The sequence below is a fragment of the Nannospalax galili genome, unplaced genomic scaffold (assembly GCF_000622305.1).
Source record: "Nannospalax galili isolate Female #2095 unplaced genomic scaffold, S.galili_v1.0 scaffold682, whole genome shotgun sequence".
Taxonomy (NCBI): domain Eukaryota; kingdom Metazoa; phylum Chordata; class Mammalia; order Rodentia; family Spalacidae; genus Nannospalax; species Nannospalax galili.
In genome coordinates this window covers 319,943-342,169 of record NW_008348076.1, presented here as the reverse complement: position 1 = coordinate 342,169, position 22,227 = coordinate 319,943, and the positions used below count along the sequence as shown (strand labels likewise).

At 40.3% G+C, this 22,227-nt stretch overlaps 1 protein-coding gene across 9 annotated transcripts in view; it reads left to right on the top strand.

Moving 5' to 3' along the window:
* Window positions 1-63: 63 nt before the first annotated feature.
* Window positions 64-22,227, top strand: part of Pus10 (pseudouridine synthase 10) — a 78,348-nt gene continuing 56,184 nt past the window's right edge. For 2 of the 9 annotated variants that reach the window (XM_029569003.1, XM_029569000.1), the window contains exons 1-5: window positions 64-285; window positions 1,087-1,106; window positions 3,513-3,639; window positions 7,495-7,749; window positions 8,504-8,590. In XM_029569003.1, coding sequence (XP_029424863.1) covers window positions 115-285; window positions 1,087-1,106; window positions 3,513-3,639; window positions 7,495-7,749; window positions 8,504-8,590 — 660 coding nt within the window. In that variant the 5' untranslated portion in view covers window positions 64-114. Of the gene's footprint in view, window positions 477-1,086; window positions 1,107-3,512; window positions 3,640-7,494; window positions 7,750-8,503; window positions 8,591-22,227 lie in introns of all 9 variants that reach the window. The other 7 variants (XM_029569001.1, XM_029569002.1, XM_008844476.3 and 4 more) reach the window with 7 other exon arrangements.

The window sequence follows — 22,227 nt, the reverse complement described above, 5'->3', positions numbered from 1 at the left end:
GAAGTCAACCCAGGGCTGGCGGTACCGAGTCAGCTGGGGCCAGAGAAAGGAGGATACCTGTGATGCACGTGAAGAAACGCCCTCTTTTGATTTCCCCGGGAGTTTCGCTGCCAAATGGAGGATGAGGGCTCATCGACATTTCTGGCAGCGGCTAATAAGTCCTGGATGCCGAGTCCCGCGGAGGCTTCTCGGGGAGCGGACTTCGGGATGCCACGAAAGCCCCACGCGCTTTTGTGTTCGCGGAGTAGGTGGAGGGTGAGGCTGCGAGCCGTGCCAGGCTTCCAGGTTTCCTTTTAAGAAAGAGGGGGAGGTTCACGTATTCCTCGCGAGAAGGGTCTGGTACTTTCGTTCTAAAGCTCTGGTTTCCTCGGGGAACGGAATTGCTAGGCGCAGTAGGTGCGTTGTCCTTATTCGTCCCCATTTCCTCCCTGGGCCGAAAAGGGTTAAAGTCCTGGGCTTCAGCATATTGAGAGCAGGTGAGGCGGGGGAGGACTGAGGTGAGGGGTTTCGGACTGCTGGGTACCAAGGAGGTGTGGCTGGAGGGAGGCCTTTTGTCAGCCTGGGGGTAGTGAAGGAGAAGTTTGTAGGACCCAGCAGAGAGGGCAAAGGCTTGTTCTGCCAGAACGGAGACTTGCGGTTAGACCTTGGGATAAACTGCAAGAGCCAGACTAGATTCTGTATCCCATGCCCCCCACCACCACCACGGGACGTGTGTGGAAGTAATTTTAAAAGATCTTATGGTATCAGACTCAGACCTATGCTTTAGGGTTTTTTTTTCCTCCTTCCGTCCCTTTGGATGAATGGTTTTTATAATTGTACAAGGGGTCACAGGAGAGCCCTTCCTCTCCATTTTATCAGCCTGCACTATAGTTATGGTTGGCATGTGGAGAGATCCTTCTTTTGCAACTTTTCCTTAATTCTTTCAGTAAAACACGTGACCAAAAAGCAAAGCTCTTTTAACAGCGGGCGACCCACACTGGAAAACTTACAGTGTGAGATTTGTGTCTCAGGGCTTTTTTAAAGGGTAAGGCTAATAGATCACAACTCATTTCTTTTCATGAAATCCTACGATTTCATTACATCAAGATGAAACAGTCAAATATAAGGTATGTGTCTTCCTTTTAATGTTTTGTGTGAGAAGTCACTAGATTATTGCCAGGTGAATATGGTCTTGAGACATTTACAACTCCATAGTTTGATCAACATACACATTCCAGAAGCTTTTTTTTTTTTTTTTTTTTTTTTCTGGTTGAGTCGTTTCAGACTCCAAACCACTCAAGACAGGAGGTTTTGCAGTTTCTCAACAGGTTTGGGAACGTCTCAGAGCATGGAGATTGTGATGTGTCATTTTTTGACTTGGCTTTGTTATGGAAAAAGTCTTCCAACAGCAGAGATGAAGCATTTGCCCAGGAGAGAGTTAGAAAGCTCTTTATTTCTTGCTCGGGCCCCAGAAAGCAACAAAAGCTTTTTAGATTCTCTGGGGCCCTGAAACAAAGTACAAATGTGGATTATATAATCTATTTTACATGATCACTTTAGAGTTAGCATCTGGGCCTATGTTTCTTTTCATGATGGGCCACATTATCTTAGGAAATTCCTTCCTGAGTTCACTTGGCCAACATAGTTTTCAAAGTAGAGATCCCAAGTGTGCGTCAGGACACCTGCCACCTTTTGATCTATAGCTGGGCTAGGCTAATTGGGCTAGGACCCCGTCATTTCAGGTCACAAAATCAGGTCTCAGCCTAAGTTTAGATTTCTGACATATTTGATCTACACTTTTCTTGGATTAATTGGACCAGGTGCCCCATTAAACCATTTGATAAACTTTCCGTTCTTTTAGTTTTACATCCTTATCAAGTTAAACACAGTGAGTGGAAACCATCATAGAGCTTCAAGACTTAACAGAGTAACAAAGTGTCTCAGGGTAGTGAGAACACCATAGAGCAATACAACAGCCCTGAGCATCCCAGGGTTACATTTCAAGGTATTCACCTAGTAAATAAAACAAAGGAAACTTCAAGTGGCCTAAGCTTACAAGAGTAATACCTTTCCTTGTCACCTTTATTCTGGTGAACCTGTGGAGAAACAGCAGTCAGCATTAAGACAGGAATGTAGTTAGATAAGTCCAGAAGGAAAGTTTCAACACAAAGTATCCTTTTAAAAGCACTTGCTGGTTTGTTTTTCTTTCTGAGTCAGATGTTAATCTGTATTGAATCAAATCCTTGACTGTAACTAATGGAAAGGAGAGAAAAAAACAAGATAACAAGTAGGGGGTACTGAACTTTATTTTTTTATGGAGGAGGTCTCATACTGAAGCCCTCCCTATGCCCATGCTATCCTTGAACTCATGATGATCCTCTTGCCTCATTCTCCTGAGTACTGAAGTTATAAGCGTAAGTCACCAGGCCTGACAAGAGGGTGCACTTTAAATGCTTATTTTTGGCTGGGTGGCTCACGCCTTTAATCCCAGCACTAGGGAGGCAGAGGCAGGTGGATCTCTGTGAGTTCAAGGCCAGCCTGGTCTACCTAGTGAGTTCCAGGACATCTGGGGCTACAGGGAGACCGTCTCAAAAAAAAAAAAAAAGCTTATTTTCAGCCCCTCACAGAATCTCAGAATCTCAATCTTCACTCAGTAGCAAACAAACATGTTAAGTGAGCTTGGGGAAGGGATTCAGATAGTGAAATAGTGACTTGACCACAGTTTTATGGGGCGTCTCCCCATATTTTAGGTACTTTCTTGAAAACACCCTGGAACTCGGGTTTGTGTAGGCAGCCCCGAGTGCTCCCAGTCTTGCCATGAAAAAGTTCTCACCATTGTGTCCAGACCAAACTTGACCTTTTTTGTTCCTTTCCTCTGTAATTTATTTAGTTGGTTGAATTTTGCCAAGCCAGAGATGATCCAGTACAAGGTTAAAAGTAAAACTTCTCTGTTCTATTCATTATTCATCTTAAAAACAGCCACTTTAGTTTTGTTTTTTGAGACAGTGTCTCACTAAGTAGCTGTTGCTGGCCTGGAACTTGCTCTGTAAACTAGGCTGGCCTTGAACTTGCATTGATCCTCCTGCCTCTATCAAGTACTGGGATTATAGGAATATCCCACCATGCTTGGCCCTTCCTTCCTTCCTTCGTTCCTTTGTTTCTTTGAACCTTCATTTGCTTGATGATATTGATGCACTTCATCTTAATCTAGAATGCTAATGTAAATTCTTTGACAGAAGGCTTTATTTGATGGCAGCTGCTTTTTTTTTTCCTTTGAAGACAAATTCTTGGTTTGTAACACATATGCTTAATACTCTGCCTCAGCCTCCTGAGTAACTGGGACACAGGCCCACTGACATTGCACTTAGTAATTGATTCATCTTATGACCTGCCAAATTCGTATTTTAGAATATAAATATGAGCATTATTTCAGATGAAAGCTAGTTTTTATTAAAGTGATGATGTATTTGTAACAGTAAAACACTGAAACTGCTCATTTGTTTTTCTTTTCCTTCTTTCTAATTATAATTCAGTATGTTTCCACTGACTGAGGAAAACAAGCATGTGGCCCAGTTGTTGTTCAACTCTGGTACCTGTCCACGATGTATCTTCAGATTCTGTCGTGTGGATCTTCATGCGCCTTACAAACTTCCATCCAAGGTATTTTCTTTAAAAAAAACTTTTAAAAGATTTTCTTTATAATTATGTGCATATGTGTGTATCTGTGTGTGGATATGTGCATGTGAATGCAAGTGCCTGTCAGAGACATCAGATCCCCCAAGAGCTGGAGTTGCTGGCAGTTGTAAGCCTGACATGGTTGCTGGGAATTGAACTCGTGTCCTCTGGAAGAGCAGTGTGTGCTCTAAACCACTGAGCCTTCTCTCTGGCTCAGTGTATTTTCTTTTCCTTTTTTTTAAGATTTTATTTTTATATTATATGTATGCCTGTATTTCCTGTGTGTATGTAAGTGCACCTGTGTTGTGCAGTCCCCGAGAAGGACAGAAGGAAGTGTCAGATCCCCTGGAACTGGAGTTAGGGACAGTTGTTAGCTGCCATGTGGGTGCTGGGATTCAAACCTGGGTCTTCTGCAAGAACAGCCAGTGCTCTTAATCACTGATCCATCTCTTCAGCCCCCCTAATGTATTTTCTTTTTAAGTTAAGGGGTGTTTTCTATATTTTGGAATGAATATCTATACCTTTGAAGGCAGTGATCTATAACTCTTCACTAAATAAGGAAAACAAAATGATTACTATTCATGTGGATTTGAAATAGTAGTTACCTTAAAAAACTTCACCTTGTGGGCCTGGAGAGATGGCTGAGTGGTTAAAAACACTGGCTGTTCTTGCAGAAGACCCAGGTTTGAATCCCAGCACCCACATGGCAACTAACAGCTGTCTGTAACTCCAGTTCCAGGGGATCTGACAGCCTCTTCTGTCCTCTGATGGCATTGCATGACTTGGGTGCACTTACCTACATGCAGGCAATACAGGCATACACATGAAATAAAAATAATAAATATTTTTAAAAGTTCACCTTGGAGCCGGGCATGGTGGTGTACGCCTTTAATCCCAGCAATTGGGAGGCAGAGGCAGGTGAATCTCTGTGAGTTCAAGGCCAGCCTGGTCTACATAGTGAGTTCCAGGACAGCTGGGGCTATAGGGAGACCCTGTCTCAAAAAGACCAAAAAAAAAAAAAAGTTCACCTTGGAAAATAGTTGCTTTTTAAGTGATTGCACTAATACTTAACATTTAGTCTAGAGAGGGATCTTTGTAGCAGAATGTCTACTCTTTGTGTAGGCATTTTATAAAGGACTGTGTCCCACCAGTTATTAAAAAGATGTAATAGGAGGGCTTCATAGTGTGTGTACATAAGTGCATGTGTGTGTGCATACGTGTGTGTGTGTGTGGTATGTGAGTGTGGGTGTGTGTATGCCACAGTTCACATATAGGTCAGAGGACAACTTTTGGAGTTGGTTTTCCTTCCGCTATGAGCTCCAGGGATAAACACAGATTGTCAGGCTTGTGTGGCAGGCCCTTTCCCCTACTGTTCCATCTTGCTGGCCTTGGTTACCTTTTTCCTGATTCTGTATTACCATTTGTATGTATTTTTCTGGTGCTGGGGCTTGAACCCAGGGCCTCACACATGCTGGGCATGTATTCTACCACTGATTTGCACCCCCAGCCTACCACTTGTTTCACCCAGTGAATAGGATATGCTCTGAGAAATGTGCCCTTACCTGACTTTGTGCTTGTGTGAACATCATGGAGTGTACTTAAATTAAGATGACTACAATATTAGTAAGCAGGCAGTATACTCTGAAGGGATCACCATCCACAGCTATGTAGTCTGTTGTTGTCAGGAACATTATATGGAATGTGGCAGTACTTGGAATCCTTTAGAAGTGCTTATCATGATCATTACTACTAATATTAGTAACAACAAAAATAACAAATGGAAATTTTTACGTTTATAGTAATAAATCAAGAGCTGTGTCATGGAGGATTTCCACATAAAATATATAACATATTTGTGAAATACGTGTAATACTAATAGTGACATTCTTTTCAAAGGCAGATAATTTGTGTACATGTATAAATATATAGTCATACACACATGTTCAGTTTCTTGTTTTAAAAATTGCCAATGACTTAGCAATAGCTGCTATTCTCCCTATAGAAGTCATTGTTTCTATTGCTTTAGAAAGAATAGTGCCCGCTATTCACCCAGCATTACTAAGTGTCAAGCTTTCTTATACTCTTTTTTAAGTGTATACTATGATTATCTCTATTTTCAGATGAAGAAACTGAAACACAGAGAGGTTAAGCAGCCTGCCCAAAGTTACAGAGCTATTAAATGAGCAAGCTAGGAACTGAACAGTATGTCTGAATCCAAAGCCTAGAATTGGGAGTTAGAAGACATGGATTTGAATCTCAGTTCCACCACTGTACAGCTTCAGTTTACTCCTGTATTCATGGGAATGTGATAACTTCTACTTCACAGGACTTTAAGGGACAATAAAAGCACTTGAAAACTAGTACTGCACTTACGCAACGACGGTTACTACGTGTGTAATATTTATATGATGTAACTATAAAGTAGTAAGATTTGTTTTTGTAATCTTTATACTTTTTTTCACACATATCACACTATGCACATACTGGATTTAAAATATATTTTATAAAGAGACTTAACAACTTTGTAACATTCTATGTGAATAAATACATAAAAATATTTGAAGAGCTTTTTGAAATGTTCTTAAGTTTTGTTTTGTTCCACTCATTTAGCTATATATGAACATGTTCACATGTATGTACTATGTCACACTGATGTTAAGATATTAGGTAGTAAGAACATTTGTGTGAGCCATAACATACCTGTATATGTGTCTATATGAAGTTCTTGTGAAAACTGGAGAGCTAATGCACCAATAAAATAAACTGAACTTGTTTGAATGAATGATTTTTCTTTGAGATAGTGAAGTGTACTCTGAATGAATTTCAAAGGGATATATATCTAACACCTGACTAGTCAAACCAGCCTGATTTAGAAGAAGCACAAGGAAAGTTCTCCAAGTGTTTAGATGGGTGGGTTTCAGAATTATTACAGTGTTTTCAAGGGAATCCTAGTTTTTACATTCACACAGAAATTAGGCAGAAAACTTAGGGCTTTTTTCAATTAATGCATATAAATGGATTCTAATTTAAGGTGTTAAGTTTTAGCACTATCAACATATATGTATTTTGTTTGATAAATTGTCTCAAAATTTTCACTTTATAGACCTCCAAATGATCAGATTTCTTACTAAACTAATACTGTGCTTGTGAGGTTTTAATGAGTGTGAGGCTATTAAATAATTTAGCAAGGATGGAAAATCAGTTTGTAGTTCCCTATTCCCCCGCCTGCCTCTCTGACATTGGGGTTGGAACCCAGGGCTTCATGCGTGCTAAGCTGGTACTGTACCACTGAGCTATATCTCCATCCCAGTTTGTATTTTTATGTTTTAATCATTAGAATTGAAGTGTTTTTTTGAAATTAGTTAAGTGACCTTCACAATAGAACTATAAGCCAAATTAATAAATCTGTTGATGGAGCCTTTCTACTTAAGGTTTTATTCACTGATAATGGAATTCTTTTGGAAAAATATTCACACACACATATGGACACACACACACACACGAACAATTGATTAGTTTCTAAAATTCCCTGGAAAGCCAATGCTGTAATATGTTGACTGTTCATGAATTGACATAAGTCAGCACTGTACAGATCTGTGATGCTATAATTTTCACTTGTTTTTTCTAAAGTTTTGTTTTGGGGACAGGGTCTCACTGTGTAGCCTGGCTGGTCTGGAACTTGCTATATAGACCAGGGTGGCCTCAAATTCACAGAGATCCATTTGCCTCTTGATGCCACCATGCCTGGCTAGCTAATTTTCACTTGTGGTTTCAAGCTTCATCTTATTAGAAATCTTTAAAGATACTTTTAAAAGATTATTACTTTTATTAACTTTTCAGGAGTTGTTCAGTGATCTAGAAAGATTTCTGGAAACCGAAAAAGATGAATTAATTTTGGAAGTTCCCAATCCACCTCCCAAGAAAATTCGACTGCAAGAATTAGAAGATGGGGTTGAGAATTTGAATGAAAACACAGAGAACAGGATCTCAGTTACTAAAGATGAAAGCTTTGCTTCTCAGCACTCAAATTTGGGTGTGTGCAATGTTTGCCTAGGAATTCTTCAAGAATTCTGTGAGAAAGAGTTCATTAAAAAGGTAAATAATCTGTTTCTTATTACAGGTGTAATTATGTAGACAGTTTTAGTCTTAAAACTTAGAATTTTTAATATGTTACGAAACAGTACAGCCAGGCCAAAAGAACAACAAAAAAAAAAGTATAATTCATTTCAACTTGATCATTAAAATGCCTTCTTAATTAAAAAAAAAGCACCAAGTATTCTGAAATAATTTCTTCATGTTAACCTATTTGAAAATTAGGGGCTGGAGTGATGGCCCAGTGGTTAAGAACACTGGCTGCTCTTGTAGAGGACCTGGGTTTGATTCCTAGTACCCACATGGTGGCTAACAACTGTAGGTAACTCCAGTTCCAGGGGATCTGATGTCCTCTTCTGGCTACCGTGGACACCCATGTGGTGCACTTACATGCAGGCAAAAAAACCCACTTGTATATAAATATATTTGAAAGTTAATGAAAACTATTTGGCATTCAGCATACTGTTTTGAGGATGTCAGTGATCCAAGGTCACAGTTAGCAAATATTTAATCTCAGGATATTTATGAGCATTCCCCACTCAAATGTGAAAGTTTTGTTTGCTTGCCTTTGTTTTGGGCTGTGCTAGAGATTGAGCCCAGGGCCTGTGCTGTGGTAGGCAAGTTACTGAGCTACATTCTGAGCTCCTGACTGAAATTTGTGCAGTGTCATCTCAAACAATGCATAGATTTGTTACTAAGGTTAGAGAAAAATGTTCAGCAATTCTTGGAAGTTTACATATTTGTAATACTTTTTTAGGTGTGCCAAAAGGTTGAGGCCTCTGGGTTTGAATTCACCAACTTGGTTTTTTCTGTCTCCTTCCCACCACAGCTATCTGTAAGAGAGGTAAGATCATTTTCAGACTTAAAAGTATATGTAAAATACTTGCTAGAAATTTCCAGACACAAAAAATGGGAGTGAGGTGGGCATGGTGACTCATACCTATAATCTGAGCACTTGGGAGTGGAGGCAGGATGACCAGGAGTTTGAGGCCATCCTGGGCTATTGAAATCTTATTTTGCCAAAACAAAGCAAACCACAAAAGAAAAATATAGAAATACTCTTTATCCTATTGAGTATTCCATATTTTGTTATTTGTTACATGATCAAAGCTATTTACTGCTACTTCTTTTAGATTGAAATTAATGAAAAAGGAATTACTGGTTCATCATTCCACTTGTTTCTGATGCTGAGGACAGAATTCCATCTTCAAGCATGTCAGCACATGCTCTTCCACCAAGCTACACCATAACCCCTATGCCATATTTTTACAAGACTGTCATTTAGCAGCAGACATTTGGTGAGCATTATCTCAATGAAAGGCTTGGTAGAAAAGAAGATTTGATCAGGACTCAGAGTTCTTTTAAGGAAAATGTATACCTTTTATAATAGTCCTAGGATAGGATCACTTCAATTATTATAAACCTTATTTTCTGAAGTAAAATGTAAATATGGTGAAATGTGACCTCATGTTTAACTTTTCTTCTGTCTTTTTGGGGGGGATTTTGTTGTTTTGTATTATTATTTTGTTTTGTATTGGGGATTGAACTGAAGGCCTCATGCTTGCTAGGCAAGGCATTGTACCACTGATCTATATCTTTAGCCCCAGCCTCCTAATCCCCCACCACCATTTAAAAAAAATTTTATTATTTTTCTTCTATGTCTATGAGTGTTTGCTTGCATGTATGTAAGTGCGTCCATGTCATACAATGCCCATGGAGGTCAAAAGAGGGCATGGATTCCCCTGGAACTGCTGTTATGGATGGTTGTTAGCCGCCATGTAGGTGCTGGGAATCAAACCCAGGTCCTCTGCAAAGAGCAGCCAGTGCTCTTAACCAGTGAGCTATCTCTCCCGCCCCAGCTCCCAACCTCTTTTTGAGACAGGGTCTTGTTTTATAGTCCTGGCTGGCATAGAACTTGGTATATAGACTAGGCTGGCCTCAAACTTGCAGTGATCCTCTTTCCTCTGCCTTCTGTGATTTCAAATTATGACTGTGGGAGCTGGGCATGGTGGCACACACCTTCAAGCCCAGCACTCGGGAGGCAGATCTCTAAGAGATCGAGGCCAGCCTGGTCTAATATAGTGAGTTTCAGGCCAGCTGTGGCTACAGGGGGACCCTGTCTCAAAAAAGACCCCCTCAAAAAATTATGATTCTGGGTTTTAAACATACCCACTTCTGTTTCTGAGGTGTCTTTCCAATCTAAGAGCCACAGAGCATCTCCAGAATGTTAAATGTTGTCATTTTTAAATATTTATTAGTCACAATAGGCTGAGATCAGAATCTCACCTTTGTGCCATCAGTGCTACCTGTAGGCCAAGAGGCCACAGTAAATCCTGTTTGTAAATACTTGATGCTGTGGGATAGAGATCATCTTCAGTGTTTTTTCAGAGCTGACTATCTTAATTTATTATTGTTGATGTTGAGAACACTACTTCACATAAATATGTAGTACAAAACTACTAAACAATTGTTTAGTGCCATTTCAGAATTTGTTGGGAATTCTATACTACTCCGAAACCAAAATTTATTGAATATTTTTTATGGAACTCAGGTCAGTGACTCAACAATTTTGAAAATCGAACATTCTAACACAATCTAATCCAAAGGTGCAGAAAAGTTTGTATAGTAAAAACACCGCATTGATAACATACAATAGTCCAGAATGGGTGCTGGAGAGACGGCTCAGCCATTAAGAGCACTGGCTGTTCTTACAGAGGACCCAGGTTTAGTTCCCAGCACCCACATTGTCACCAACAACCGTCCATAACTCAAGTTCTAGGGGATTCAACGTCCTCTTCTGGCTTCTGTGGGCAGTGTACAACACAGTTGGACATACATACATACAGGCATAACACTTGTACACGTAAAAATAAGTAAATAAAAATTTTAAAAAACTGTGAAAAACAAAACAAAGGAAGAGAATAGTCTAGACTCTGAGCCGAGGTGCCTGACGCAGCATTTCCTGGTGAGCGGTGCAAGGCGGTTCCCAATGCTTTGCGCATTGCGTGTGTTCGCAGTACGGGCATTTCGTGTACTCAGGGCCAGGTGCAGTGGAGCTGCGTGGTGAGCACAAGCAAATGCTGCCAGCAGTTCCTCCGGCCCAGAGCACGTTTGAGTTAGGTTTTGTTTTGTTGTCTGTTCAGAAACCCTTTACTGTTACCAAGTTTTCCCCGAACCTCTACATTCAGTTATGTGACCCCCAGATGGGATTGCCACCCGCAGTTTAAGAAGCTGGTCTGGGGGCTGGAGAGATGGCTCAGGGGTTAAGAACACTGGCTGTTCTTGCAGAAGACCCGGGTTCGAATCCCAGCACCCACATGGCAGCTAACAGCCGTCCAGGGGATCCGACAGCCTCATTTGTCCTCCACTAGCATTGCACGACACGGGTGCACTCACCCACATGCAGGCAATACATACTCCTAAGATGAAAATAATAAATATTTTTTTAAAAAGCCGGTCTGTAGACACTTGATGCAAATCACATTTGTCTCAAAGCATATTATTTGACAACTTCTGGATCAGAAGTGTCTTCTCCTAGAGTAGCGGTTCTTAAACTTTTTAACATGTATAAGACTCATTCCTAACTAGGATGGTGGCTTCTGCCTGTAATCCTAGTCATGAGGCTGGGCAGAAGGAAAGCCATGAATTTGAGGCCAACCTGGAGAATTTTCCAAGCTCCATCCCAGCAATTTGATGTATTGGGATGTATTTGCAGTCCTAACAAACTCACTGATGCTATTGTTACAAAGACCACATGTTGAAAATTAATAATCTTAATTTTTTTGCATATTTACTTGTGTGGTGGTGGTTGGGGGTGTACTTGTGGGTGCTTGACTACCATGGAAGAATAACTTGTAGGAAATGGTTGTCCTTCTACCATGTGGGTCCTAGGAATTGAACTTGGGTCATCTTGTTTGATGACAGGTGCTTTTATCTGTTGAACCGTCTCACCAGCCCCAAATTAAGAATCTTTTAAAATTTGTATTCTTGAAAAGGAGGAAGAGGAAGAGATAGAAGATAAAGTTTTGATAAGTGAATTTCAAATAATCCAAGGAAAATCGGCATAAGAATCTTGACTAAAAGATAAATTATAAGGATTAGGAAGTTCAGGGAAAGAAAAATTAAGACTTTAATCAAAACTAAATTATTCTGACCAATAAAAGAAAGTTTAGAGGAAAAATATATCCCCATAGAAAGAAACGGAAAGCCAGGTATGGTGACCCATGCCTGTAATTCCAGCACTTGTGAAACTGAGACAGGTGTATTACTATGAGTTTGAGGTCAGCCTGGTTTTATATCAAGTACCAGGCCAACCAGGTCTACATAGTAACAACCTACCTCAAAAAATAACAATAATAAAAAATTTAAAAAATATATAAAATGAAGCTGGGTGTGGTGGCGCATGCCTTTAATCCCAGCACTTGGGAGGCAGAGGCAGGCGGATCTTTGTGAGTTCAAGGCCAGCCTGGTCCACGTGGCAAGTTCTAGGACAGCTGGGGGCTACAAGGAGACCCTGTCTCAAAAAGACCAACACACACACACACACACACACACACACACACACACACAGACATATATATAATGAGATGTATGCCAGAGAGAGAAAAACCATGATGGACCTCTGTGTAACCATTGCCCAAATTGAACAATCAAATGTTTTGCAAACTTGAAATCAGTTACAAATGAAACACACACAAAAAAGAGCCAATAATGCAAATAGAAAAAGGAGACTTAGACCTGTAGAATGGCAAACAGAAAACTAAAACCACCAATGAATAAAAGCTCACAAGAATTGTTAAGAAAAGCCGGGCATGGTGGTGTACGCCTTTAATCCCAGCATTCAGAAGGTAGAGGCAGATGGATCTCTGTGAGTTCAAGGCCAGCCTGGTCTACCTAGTGAGTTCCAGGCCAGCGGGGGCTACAGGGAGACCCTGTCTAAAAAAAAAAAAAAATTGTTAAGGAAGATTTGGCATACGTTAGGATTAGAACAAGAACATGTAACAGGAGCCAGATTTGCTGTTGGAGTGATGGATGGTATAGAAAAAGCTCTGGAAATCCTATTTGCTTCTGCCCCTTCTGTCAAGGCAAATGTGGCCTTCTTTTTAGGTAGAATGATAATTTTTTAGGGAGAATGAAATCTTTACAAAGTGAAGCTTTCTAGGTGGGTTCAATTGTTCAGTCTTGGTAAATTACATTCTAAGACAGATTCAGAAAGAACTTGATGATCTTTGAAGGCTGTCAAAAGATACCAGATTTTCCAAGTGCCTGGAGACTGACTGGTAAAGTGCAGTTCCACTTCTCCAAAGGTGAGGAAGTTGATTCTGTAAATGGCAAGCTGGTGAGCTTAATGTGAAACCTTGGTAAGATTCTTATCCGGGAACTGAAAGAGTGAATTGTGGGCACTGAGTGCAAGGAAGATTGGTTGCCAAACGGGACAAGCTTGCTAAGTGCTGGACAACGTGTCTTCCTTCTGCAGCCACCCAGGTCTGTGGCGCATGGCAGGGCAGCAGCATCAGCATGACTAGATTTCAGCAAGTTGCTGGACCTGGCTGCTTCCTCATGATAATTTCCTGAAAGTGGTAGGAAATTTGGGTAGGATCTAAAGACAGTTGGATTGTGACAGGCTGTCCCTACCTAAAAAGATATCTGATTTAATGACGAGTCTTTGGCTAGACAGCTCAGCCATGTGAAACTTTCTTGGGGAGAGGTGTGGGAAATAGTTGCTGAGTCTTGACTCAGTTCTCCTAAATCTTAATCTCCAAAAGTAGGCCATGGAAACTCCTTGATGATTTCTCACATTGAAACTCAAGAATCACTGAACTTCAGGGAGATTTCTGATGTGCTGCATGATTTTTCCCTATTCTGTCCAGAATAGAATTCTTATGGTTGAGTTTCAAAAACAACTGCCAAATATAATATGAGGCAGGAACGGCTTATAATCTGTGTTTATGAAGCAGTCTTGGGAATTTTAAGTTATAATTAGTTAATAAGACAATTAGATAATTAGACAGTAAGAAGCAAGGATATAGTACAGATGTTTGGATCTTTGTCCAGATGTTAGAGGTATAGTGTCTGAAATGAGAAAGGTGGTAATTGCCCTGCTTGGCTTAGAGTGCCATGCTCAGATGAGGTTGCTACTTTAGAAGGAACATGGATGAATGGAGGGCATTTTGATTAGCTCACATCCTAATCTTCAGAAGGTAACTCAGGATGGAAATAATTGTCATCCTGAAGGATCTACCCAGAATACACAAATTTTCTTACACCAAGGTGGTTAAAATAAGAGCAGGTAACCACACAGCAGAGACATAAAGGAAGATCTTAAAGCCTTTTCAATTCTAAGATTCTACATGGTTTTCATTTGTTTGTTTGTTTGTTTGTTTGTTTGAGTCAGGGTCTCCCTGTAGCCCCAGCTGGCCTAGAACTCACTATGTAGAGCAGCTGACTTCACTTTTACAGAGATCTACCTGCCTCTACCTCCCAAGTGCTAGGATTAAAGATGTGTGCCACCACGCTGACATCTACATAATTTTAAGAAAAACTTTTATTTTAGGTCTGTTGCATTACTTTTCCTGGGGAGTCTACTGTTCATTTCAGGTAGAGAGAGCAATGTCAAATTAAAGAAATGATTCCAACCAAGTCCAGCTTGGTGAGCTAGTGAGTTTATTAGGATTACTTAACAGGAACATGAATGACCCAGGCAGCTACATCACCAAAAGCCCACCCTAGCCTGAGTGAGGACTCATAGAAGCTGTATCATGGAGTCCCTGTACAACTCACAGGGAGGTACTCTGCCTAAGAGTTTCCCATCTCCTGGAAATTGTTGACTGTTTTTATGTAGGGACCTCATGAGTCTTGTAAGTTTTGTGAGCTTCCCGAGTCTTGTGAGTGTCCTGTTTTTTTATATTTATTATTTAGTATACAATATTGTACTCTCAGTTTGGTTTATTAGCTTCCCATGGATTATGCATACATGCAGATGCAAAGTGGTATACTAAATAAAAGGGAAACATTCTGAATTGATAAAACTCCCAACTATGTACACATACATGTTTGCGTGTGCGCGCATGCGTGTATATGTGTGTGTGTGTATGTGCACATGTGCACATGCCATAGTGTGCCTGTGGAGGATTAGAGGACAACTTTTGGGAGTTTTCTCTCTTTTTACTTTGTGGGGTCCTAGGGATCAAATGCAGGTCATCAGGCTTGCCACAACACCTTTACCTGCTGAGCGATTTCACCAATGCTCCTGTGAGTTTCATGAGCCTCACGAATGACCCTGCTCATATGAGAGAGTGTTTCAGTCCAGAGGAAAACAGCTACACATCATTCTATCCTTTCTGCTGGCTCTTCTTCCACGATGTTACCTGAGCCTTGGAAGGAGCGATATAAATGTATGATTATTGTCTTCCATTGTGGCTCAGCATTGGGCCACTATGCAACAGCAATAGACATTTATTCTCAGAGATTTTACAAGGTACTGTAGTTGACTATGCCCTACTTCAAAAAAGAAGTTTCCTTCCATGGCTGAGGATGAGAGCCTCAGTGATTTGTGGATGTCTACACAAAGGTTTGGAAGTCAATTTGACAGACACATCAGGTCAGTTTAGGAAAACAGACTCCCTACTCTGGCATGTGACCTCCTTAGTAACAAAGTTTTGTCCTGAACTTACAGTATTAAACAGGGTTCCTTCTTGTGGTGTGGGCCTTAAATTCACTTGGCCTTTTTGTTGTTGGTGTTATCTTATATTCATGATCAATTTCTCCAAAGCTATATATACCACAGTACCACACTGTGGGAATGACATAAAATGGACAGACTCTGGACTAAAAACTTAACCTTGCAACCTAAAAGTACAAAGTCACTGAACCATGTGCTTTTGTGACCTAGGCACCTGGCCTTAGTTCCTAGGTACCTCAATTTACAGCTTCACCCCAGGATAGTTAATGAATGTAAGTATGCTTGAGAATTAACATATCAAAATGCTGAAAGACAACGCATCTTCATTGAAAACAATGAAGACCGAGAAGAATGTCTGACATTGTGTTATGAGCTGTTTTAGGCCTAGGGATGGAAGAGCAAGATTGTATAAGGGTGAATCCAAGATTGTAGTTCCCCACTGAAGCTGGAGAAACAGTTTTGAATAAAATTGTGGGCGAGGTCTGACACAATGGCACAATTCCAGGAGACATCTAGGGGAATGGGTGAGCCCCAAGTTTGGGCCCACTCATAACTGAAGTTACGAATAGGCTTTTTATTCAGGTATAATAATAATGTTGGCATGATAATGCCATACTACATAAAGAATGTCCCAGAGTCATGCAAATATTAGGCTAAACTTACATTTACGGAAAAAGACCACTCATAATTCCTTTAGTCTTGTTAATTCTTCTCAGTTTAGGTTTACCAGTTGAATCCAGTAGAGGGCAATATTGTACTATTAGTTTGGTTTATTAGCATCCCATGCATCATGCCTGGGGATGGGTCTGTTCACCCTATTGGCTTTAAATGAATTACATGATCTCATAATGTCACTTAAGTTGTATAAACACCTTCTCAAAGTGCAGTATGATGTAGTTGGGAGTTTTGTCAAATCAGATGCTTCTTTTTTATGCTTTATACTTTGACTCGCCATGCTTTGCACTAAGTACAATCATTAAGAATAAAGGGACCAATTCTGTGGCAGCAGTTTTTATTTTAAAATTTATCTTTTCTTAAAAGTTGATAAATATCTTAATTTTTAAAATTTTAGTCTGTGGGTTCTTACCAGTTTGGGACCATTGATCTCATTTAGAATCTGAAGACAGTAATGAGGTTCCCTTGTCCTAATGCACAGACTCGGGCTGGAGAGATGGCTCACCAGTTCAGAGTACCGGTTGCTCTTCCAGAGGACCTGGGTTTATCCTCAGCCCCTACATGGTAACTAACAACTGTTTATAACTCCAGTTCCAGGGGATCTAATGCCCTATCCTGGCCTCTGCGCATGTGGTGCACTTACAGACATGTAGGCAAAATACTTAGATACATTAAAAAAAAAAAAGGAATGTACAGACTCACCTGGCATAGTGCAATTCCTATAATCCCAGCACTCAGGTGGCTGATAGGATTATAAATACAAGGCCATCTTGGACTATGTAGTGAGACCATATATCAAAACAAGGTAAACACAAAAAGGAGGCGGAAGAATGCACATGAGTACTTGCATGGATTTACAGATTGTGGGATTTTTCTGAACTGAATACTTCAGTGAAACGCCACTGGCTAGTATGCTTACTTACTCTAAAGAACAGCAGGTTTTCAAGTATGCTTAGCCATAGATCAACTACAAATACAGAGAGCTACTCATTTAAGATCATTGTGTGTGTGTGTGTGTGTGTGTGTGTGTGTGTGTGTGTGTGTGCTAGCTGACTTTATTCATTAACTCACCTATTTGACCTGGCAGTTGTATTTTCTCCTTTCTCTTCATTTTTTATGCCTTCTCGGCTTTTCATTCGTATGGCAGACACCCCTTCTAGACAGATGGTTGTTCAGCCAGTTTCACTCACCATTTAAAACCAACCCAAGGATTGCTTTCTGTAAACTCTTTCTGAGCTTAAAAAGGAGTTTTTATAAAATGTGTTTGTGTGAGCATTTACAGCCTTACTTTTGGTTAGATTAGTTGGTTAGAACTTCCTTCAATCTCTTTAAGGTCTTTGGTCCATGGGTGGAAAGTAACCTTGCTGTTTTGAGTACACAGGCTTCAGTGTGTATGTGTGTGTATGTGTGTGTGTGTGTGTGTGTGTGTGTGTGTGTACATCTATGAGTGTACTCAGAGGCCAGAGGAAGATATCAAGTGTCCTGCTCTATCATTCTACACTGTATTCCCTTGAGAGATGTCTCTCATTGAACCTGGATCAAGATCGGTGTCAGCAAGCCCCAGCAAGCCTCTGTTTCCATGCCCACAGCATGGGGGTTAAAGGGGCACATGCAGCCACACCTGGCCTCTTACATGGGTCCAGGGGATTTGAACTTAGGTTTTCATGCTTGAGCAGCAAGTGCTCCTATCCACTGAGCCATATTTCCAGTCCCTAGGCTATAATTTATAAAAACCCTCATAGGACATCTGTCCATGCACCTATCCAAACCTATCATCTGTATAAAAAGTAACTCCAAGAACTTGCCCTTGTGGCTATACTGGTGTATGAAAGTGTGCACTATAAAGAGTATTGGAGGAAGCCATGTGTGGTGGCACATACCTTTAATCCCAGCACTCAGAAGTCAGAGGCAGGCAAATATCTGTGAGTTAGAGGGCAGCCTGGTCTGTATAGTGAGTTGCAGGCCAGCTGGGGCTACAGGGACACCCTGTCTCAAAAACCCAAACCAAAGCAAAAACAACAAAATTTTTTTTAAACCACATCATCTCCATCTTGTGTATTTGTATGTCTTTTATTTTACCTACCCACCCTTAGCTTCAAAATTACCTTTTCTTAACTGTTCATATTCTTATTTATTTAATTTTTAAAAAGTAGTAGGTTTCATTATGACACTTTCAAGCATTGTGTCATCCCCATTTATTAATCTGTCTACTCACAATGTCATTAAAGGTCAGGGGACCACCGGAATGATGAGTAGAAGCAGCAAGAAGGGAAGAGTGTGGTGCAGTGAGTCAAAGTCTAAATAGAAAGCAGTACTTGGTGTGCTAAAATTTTCTCACTGTGACACAAGACCTAAGCAAAACAACTCAAGAGGGGCAAGACTGATTCTCGTTCAGTTTCAGAGGTTCTGTCCTTTATAGGAGGGTGTGGCAGAGCAGCTCTCACCTTGTGGGTAGAAGCGGGGAGAGTGCGCCTCCACGTGTGACTGCTTTTCTCTCTTTTATTCCATCTCAGCGCCAGGTTCTGGGCTAGTGCTTGCCCCCCACGTTCAGAGTGGGCCTTAGTGAGTCTTTTCTGGAAACGCTACAGAGATCTACCAAGAGGCGTCTTTACTGTCCTAGGAACTTCACTATTTTTTCAATTTTTAAAAATCTTTTAAAAAATCTTTTATTATTTTCATTTTATGTGTGTGAGTGTATTGTCTGCATGTAAGTGAGCGCACCCGTATTGTGCAATGCTGTGGAAGTCTGAAGAGGACTTTGAATTCCCTTGGAACTGGAGTTAAGGACAGTTCGTAGCTGCCATGTGGGTGCTGAGAATCGAACCTGGGTCCTCTGCAAGAGCAGTCGGTGCTCTTAACCGCTGAGCCATCTCTCCAGCCCTATTTTTTCAATTTTCAATTTTACTTTAATTTTATTTATTTATTTATTTCAGACAAGGTCTCCCTATTGTCCCAGCTGGCCAGAACTCACCATGTAGACCAGGCTAGCCTCAACCTCACAGCAATATGCCTGTCTCTGCCTCTTGAGTGCTGGGATTAAAGGCATGTGCCACCATGTCTGACTTTTAATTTCTATTTTCTTCCTTTTTTTTTTTGAGACAGTGTCTCACTGTGTAGTGTTGGAGGGCCTGTGTAGCCCAGGCTAGCCTCAAACTCACAAAGATCTGCCTACCTCTGCTTCCTGAGTGCTGGGACTAAAGGTGTACACCACCACACTCAGCTCGATTTCTTAATTTAATTAAGTTGATGAGATAAACCATCACATCTGATTAGAATGGGCAGCCCGCTAACCAGAGCAGGCATCAGAGAGGACTGATAACTCATTTTTGGAGTGCAGGTTCAGGGAACCCAGCAAATAAAAGAAGAACCCGATTCCAGAAGTCAGTGCAGTGTAAACAAAGAGGAATAAATCTTGTTTCTGACAGCGGGATGCAGTGGTCCAGCAGGGCTCAGTCACCATGATAATGTAGTATATATTGGAGCCCCAAATGCAGTTGAAAGTGTATGGAAGCATGCCTTTAAATGCTTAAAGATGTACATTTGCTTTCTGGCTTTGCCTTTGTCTTGGCCTGAACTAGTATAGGTGGAGGGACAAGAAGAAAAGAGCCTGCTGTGTATGACTTTCCCACCAGTGTGGATGTGCAGGGTGCATTAAAAGTGTGGACAGTCCTTAAGAAAATGAAGTTTCTTGTTTTAATTTGCATGGTCCCTCCCATACTTTGAATGATCACACTTGGCATCTTTAGAGTTTACAGTAAGAAATGGTACTATAATATCATCTAAAAGAATATAAGATGAAGCAATCTTCTAAAACCATTTCTCTATTGAATATAACTTTAGCGCATTGCCACTTGCTAACTGTCCTGATCCTTATGTGATTTTTATTTGGTACATTAAGTTTTAGAACTTGGCCTAGTGCACTAAGTTTCAAAAAAGGGAACTTCTAATTTAGGCTCTTCCTATTACAGATTTGAGTTTTTCACGTCACTTAGAGAAGTCATGTCAACCATCTTAAAAAAAAACTGATATAACCACTATGTTTTGGATTTATAATCCTGACTAAATTATAATTGTTTTTGATGTCATTAATAATAATGATAGTCAATTATTTATGATAGAGATGTACATATAAAATAGTGCTGTATAAAGCAGCTACATAGACACTGAGCTTTAGGAGCAGCAAAATAAAACTCCTTAAGAAAACAAGACACCACTTATTGTGTATTTATACAGCAGAGTAGATGTGTTCTTATGTAATCATCCCAACCCCTGGAAGATGTTTTATCCTCATTTTACGGTGATGAAATTTAAACTGAAGATCACATTGCTGATAAATAGTAGTTGGGATTTGAACTTTCATCTATTCAACTTAAGAGTGTATGCTTTTTTTTTTTTCAGTCTGTTTGAGACAGGGTCTCTCTGTAGCCCCAGCTGGTCTGGAGCTTGCTTTGGAGACCAGGCTGGCCTTGAACTCATAGAGATCTGCCTGCCTCTGCCGCCCAAGTGCAGGGATCAAAGGTGTGTGCCACCATGTCTAGCCTCAACCATTTAATTTTATTTATTTATTTATTTATTTGTTTATTTATTTATTTATTTATTTATTTACTTATTTATTTATTTATTTGTCTTTTTGAGACAGGGTCTCCTTGTAGCCCCTTGTCCTATGGTCTGTGAGCCTTAGGTATAGAGGTTGCATCCTAGATGTGCCACTTGGTAACCTCATACTTCTCAACTAATTCAGGCACTCATCATTTGTAAAATTGTTGCACAAGACCTTAGTCGGTATGGCATAGTCTTTCATTTCACAGTGCGATCCTTCCTCCCTTCTTCCCTCCCTCCCTCCTTTCCTTTTTTTTTCTCTCTCTCTCTCAGGCTCTCACTTTGTAGCCAAGACTGACCTCAACTTGTGTTCCCTTGCCTCAGCTTCCCAAGTGCTGGGAGTACAGGCATGTGCACTCATTTCCTTGTACTGCTTGTAGCTTTTGGTTTAACAGTTATTGGGTGCCAGGTCAGCCGGGGATGTGGCATTTTCTTCCACTACAGCAAGAACACTCAGAACAGAACTGATTTCTAGCTTAAAATTGTTTATACACATAGTGAAGATTGTATATTATTTTAATTAAGGCATGATTTAAAAATTATTCAAGTAAGTTTTGAAGTATTGAGTAGAGCTGAAACCTTTATTCTCTTTGGGCTTGTTTTTGAAGTGGTCGTTCTATGTTGTTATGAGCAGCTGAGCAGACATGTAAGGGGAACTAGCTTGGGTGGGGAGAAAGAAATGTTTTTTATTTGAATATGTTCATGAAGTATACAAAAGGAAATGAAACAATGGAAGAGATTCAAAGGTGTCAGCGTGGACAGCACTTTGTACTTTTTTTTTTTAATTTTATGTGTACAAGTGTATTTCCTGCATGTATGTATGTGAGTGCACCCATGTGGTGCAATGCTGTGGATGTCAGAAGAGGGCTTCAATTCCCCTGGAACTGGAGTTAAGGACAGTTTGTAGCCGCCATGTGGGTGCTGGGAATTGAACCCAGGTCCTCTGCAAGAGCAGTCAGTGCTCTTAACTGCTGAGCCATCTCTCCAGCCCAGCACTTTGTACTTTTAAAATCATATTAAATGAGTTCTATTTAGAATTGGGCTCATATCCAGGACTTAAATTTTCTATGAATGTAAGATGATACTTATTGATTATATGATATTTATTTGGCATAATCACTAGATAAAAGCCACAAATTGGTGATTTTATAGAGACTTTCATATTTCTCAAAGCACCACAGAAATCATCTACTTACCAAAGGAATAGGCATGTACATTCAAGACTGTTGAGTAAATAAATCACTAGCCAGTTATGAGCGCTAAATTGATCCCTAAAGATTGTTTAAATGCAGAGGTGTATTCTGGGGACTTCTGTTGAGTGATCTTTTAATTGACAATGTAACTCAGATTATTTTTGCAAATAAGATTAAGATGTACTTGCAGAGTTCTTAATAACATTTACTGTGGATACAGCATAATAAATCAGAGTGAGTGTTTAAATAAACAGTGCTGGTGACTGGGGATATAACTTAGTTTGTAGAATGTTTGTCTTGCAAGCACGAGGCCCAGGATTTGATCCCCAGCGT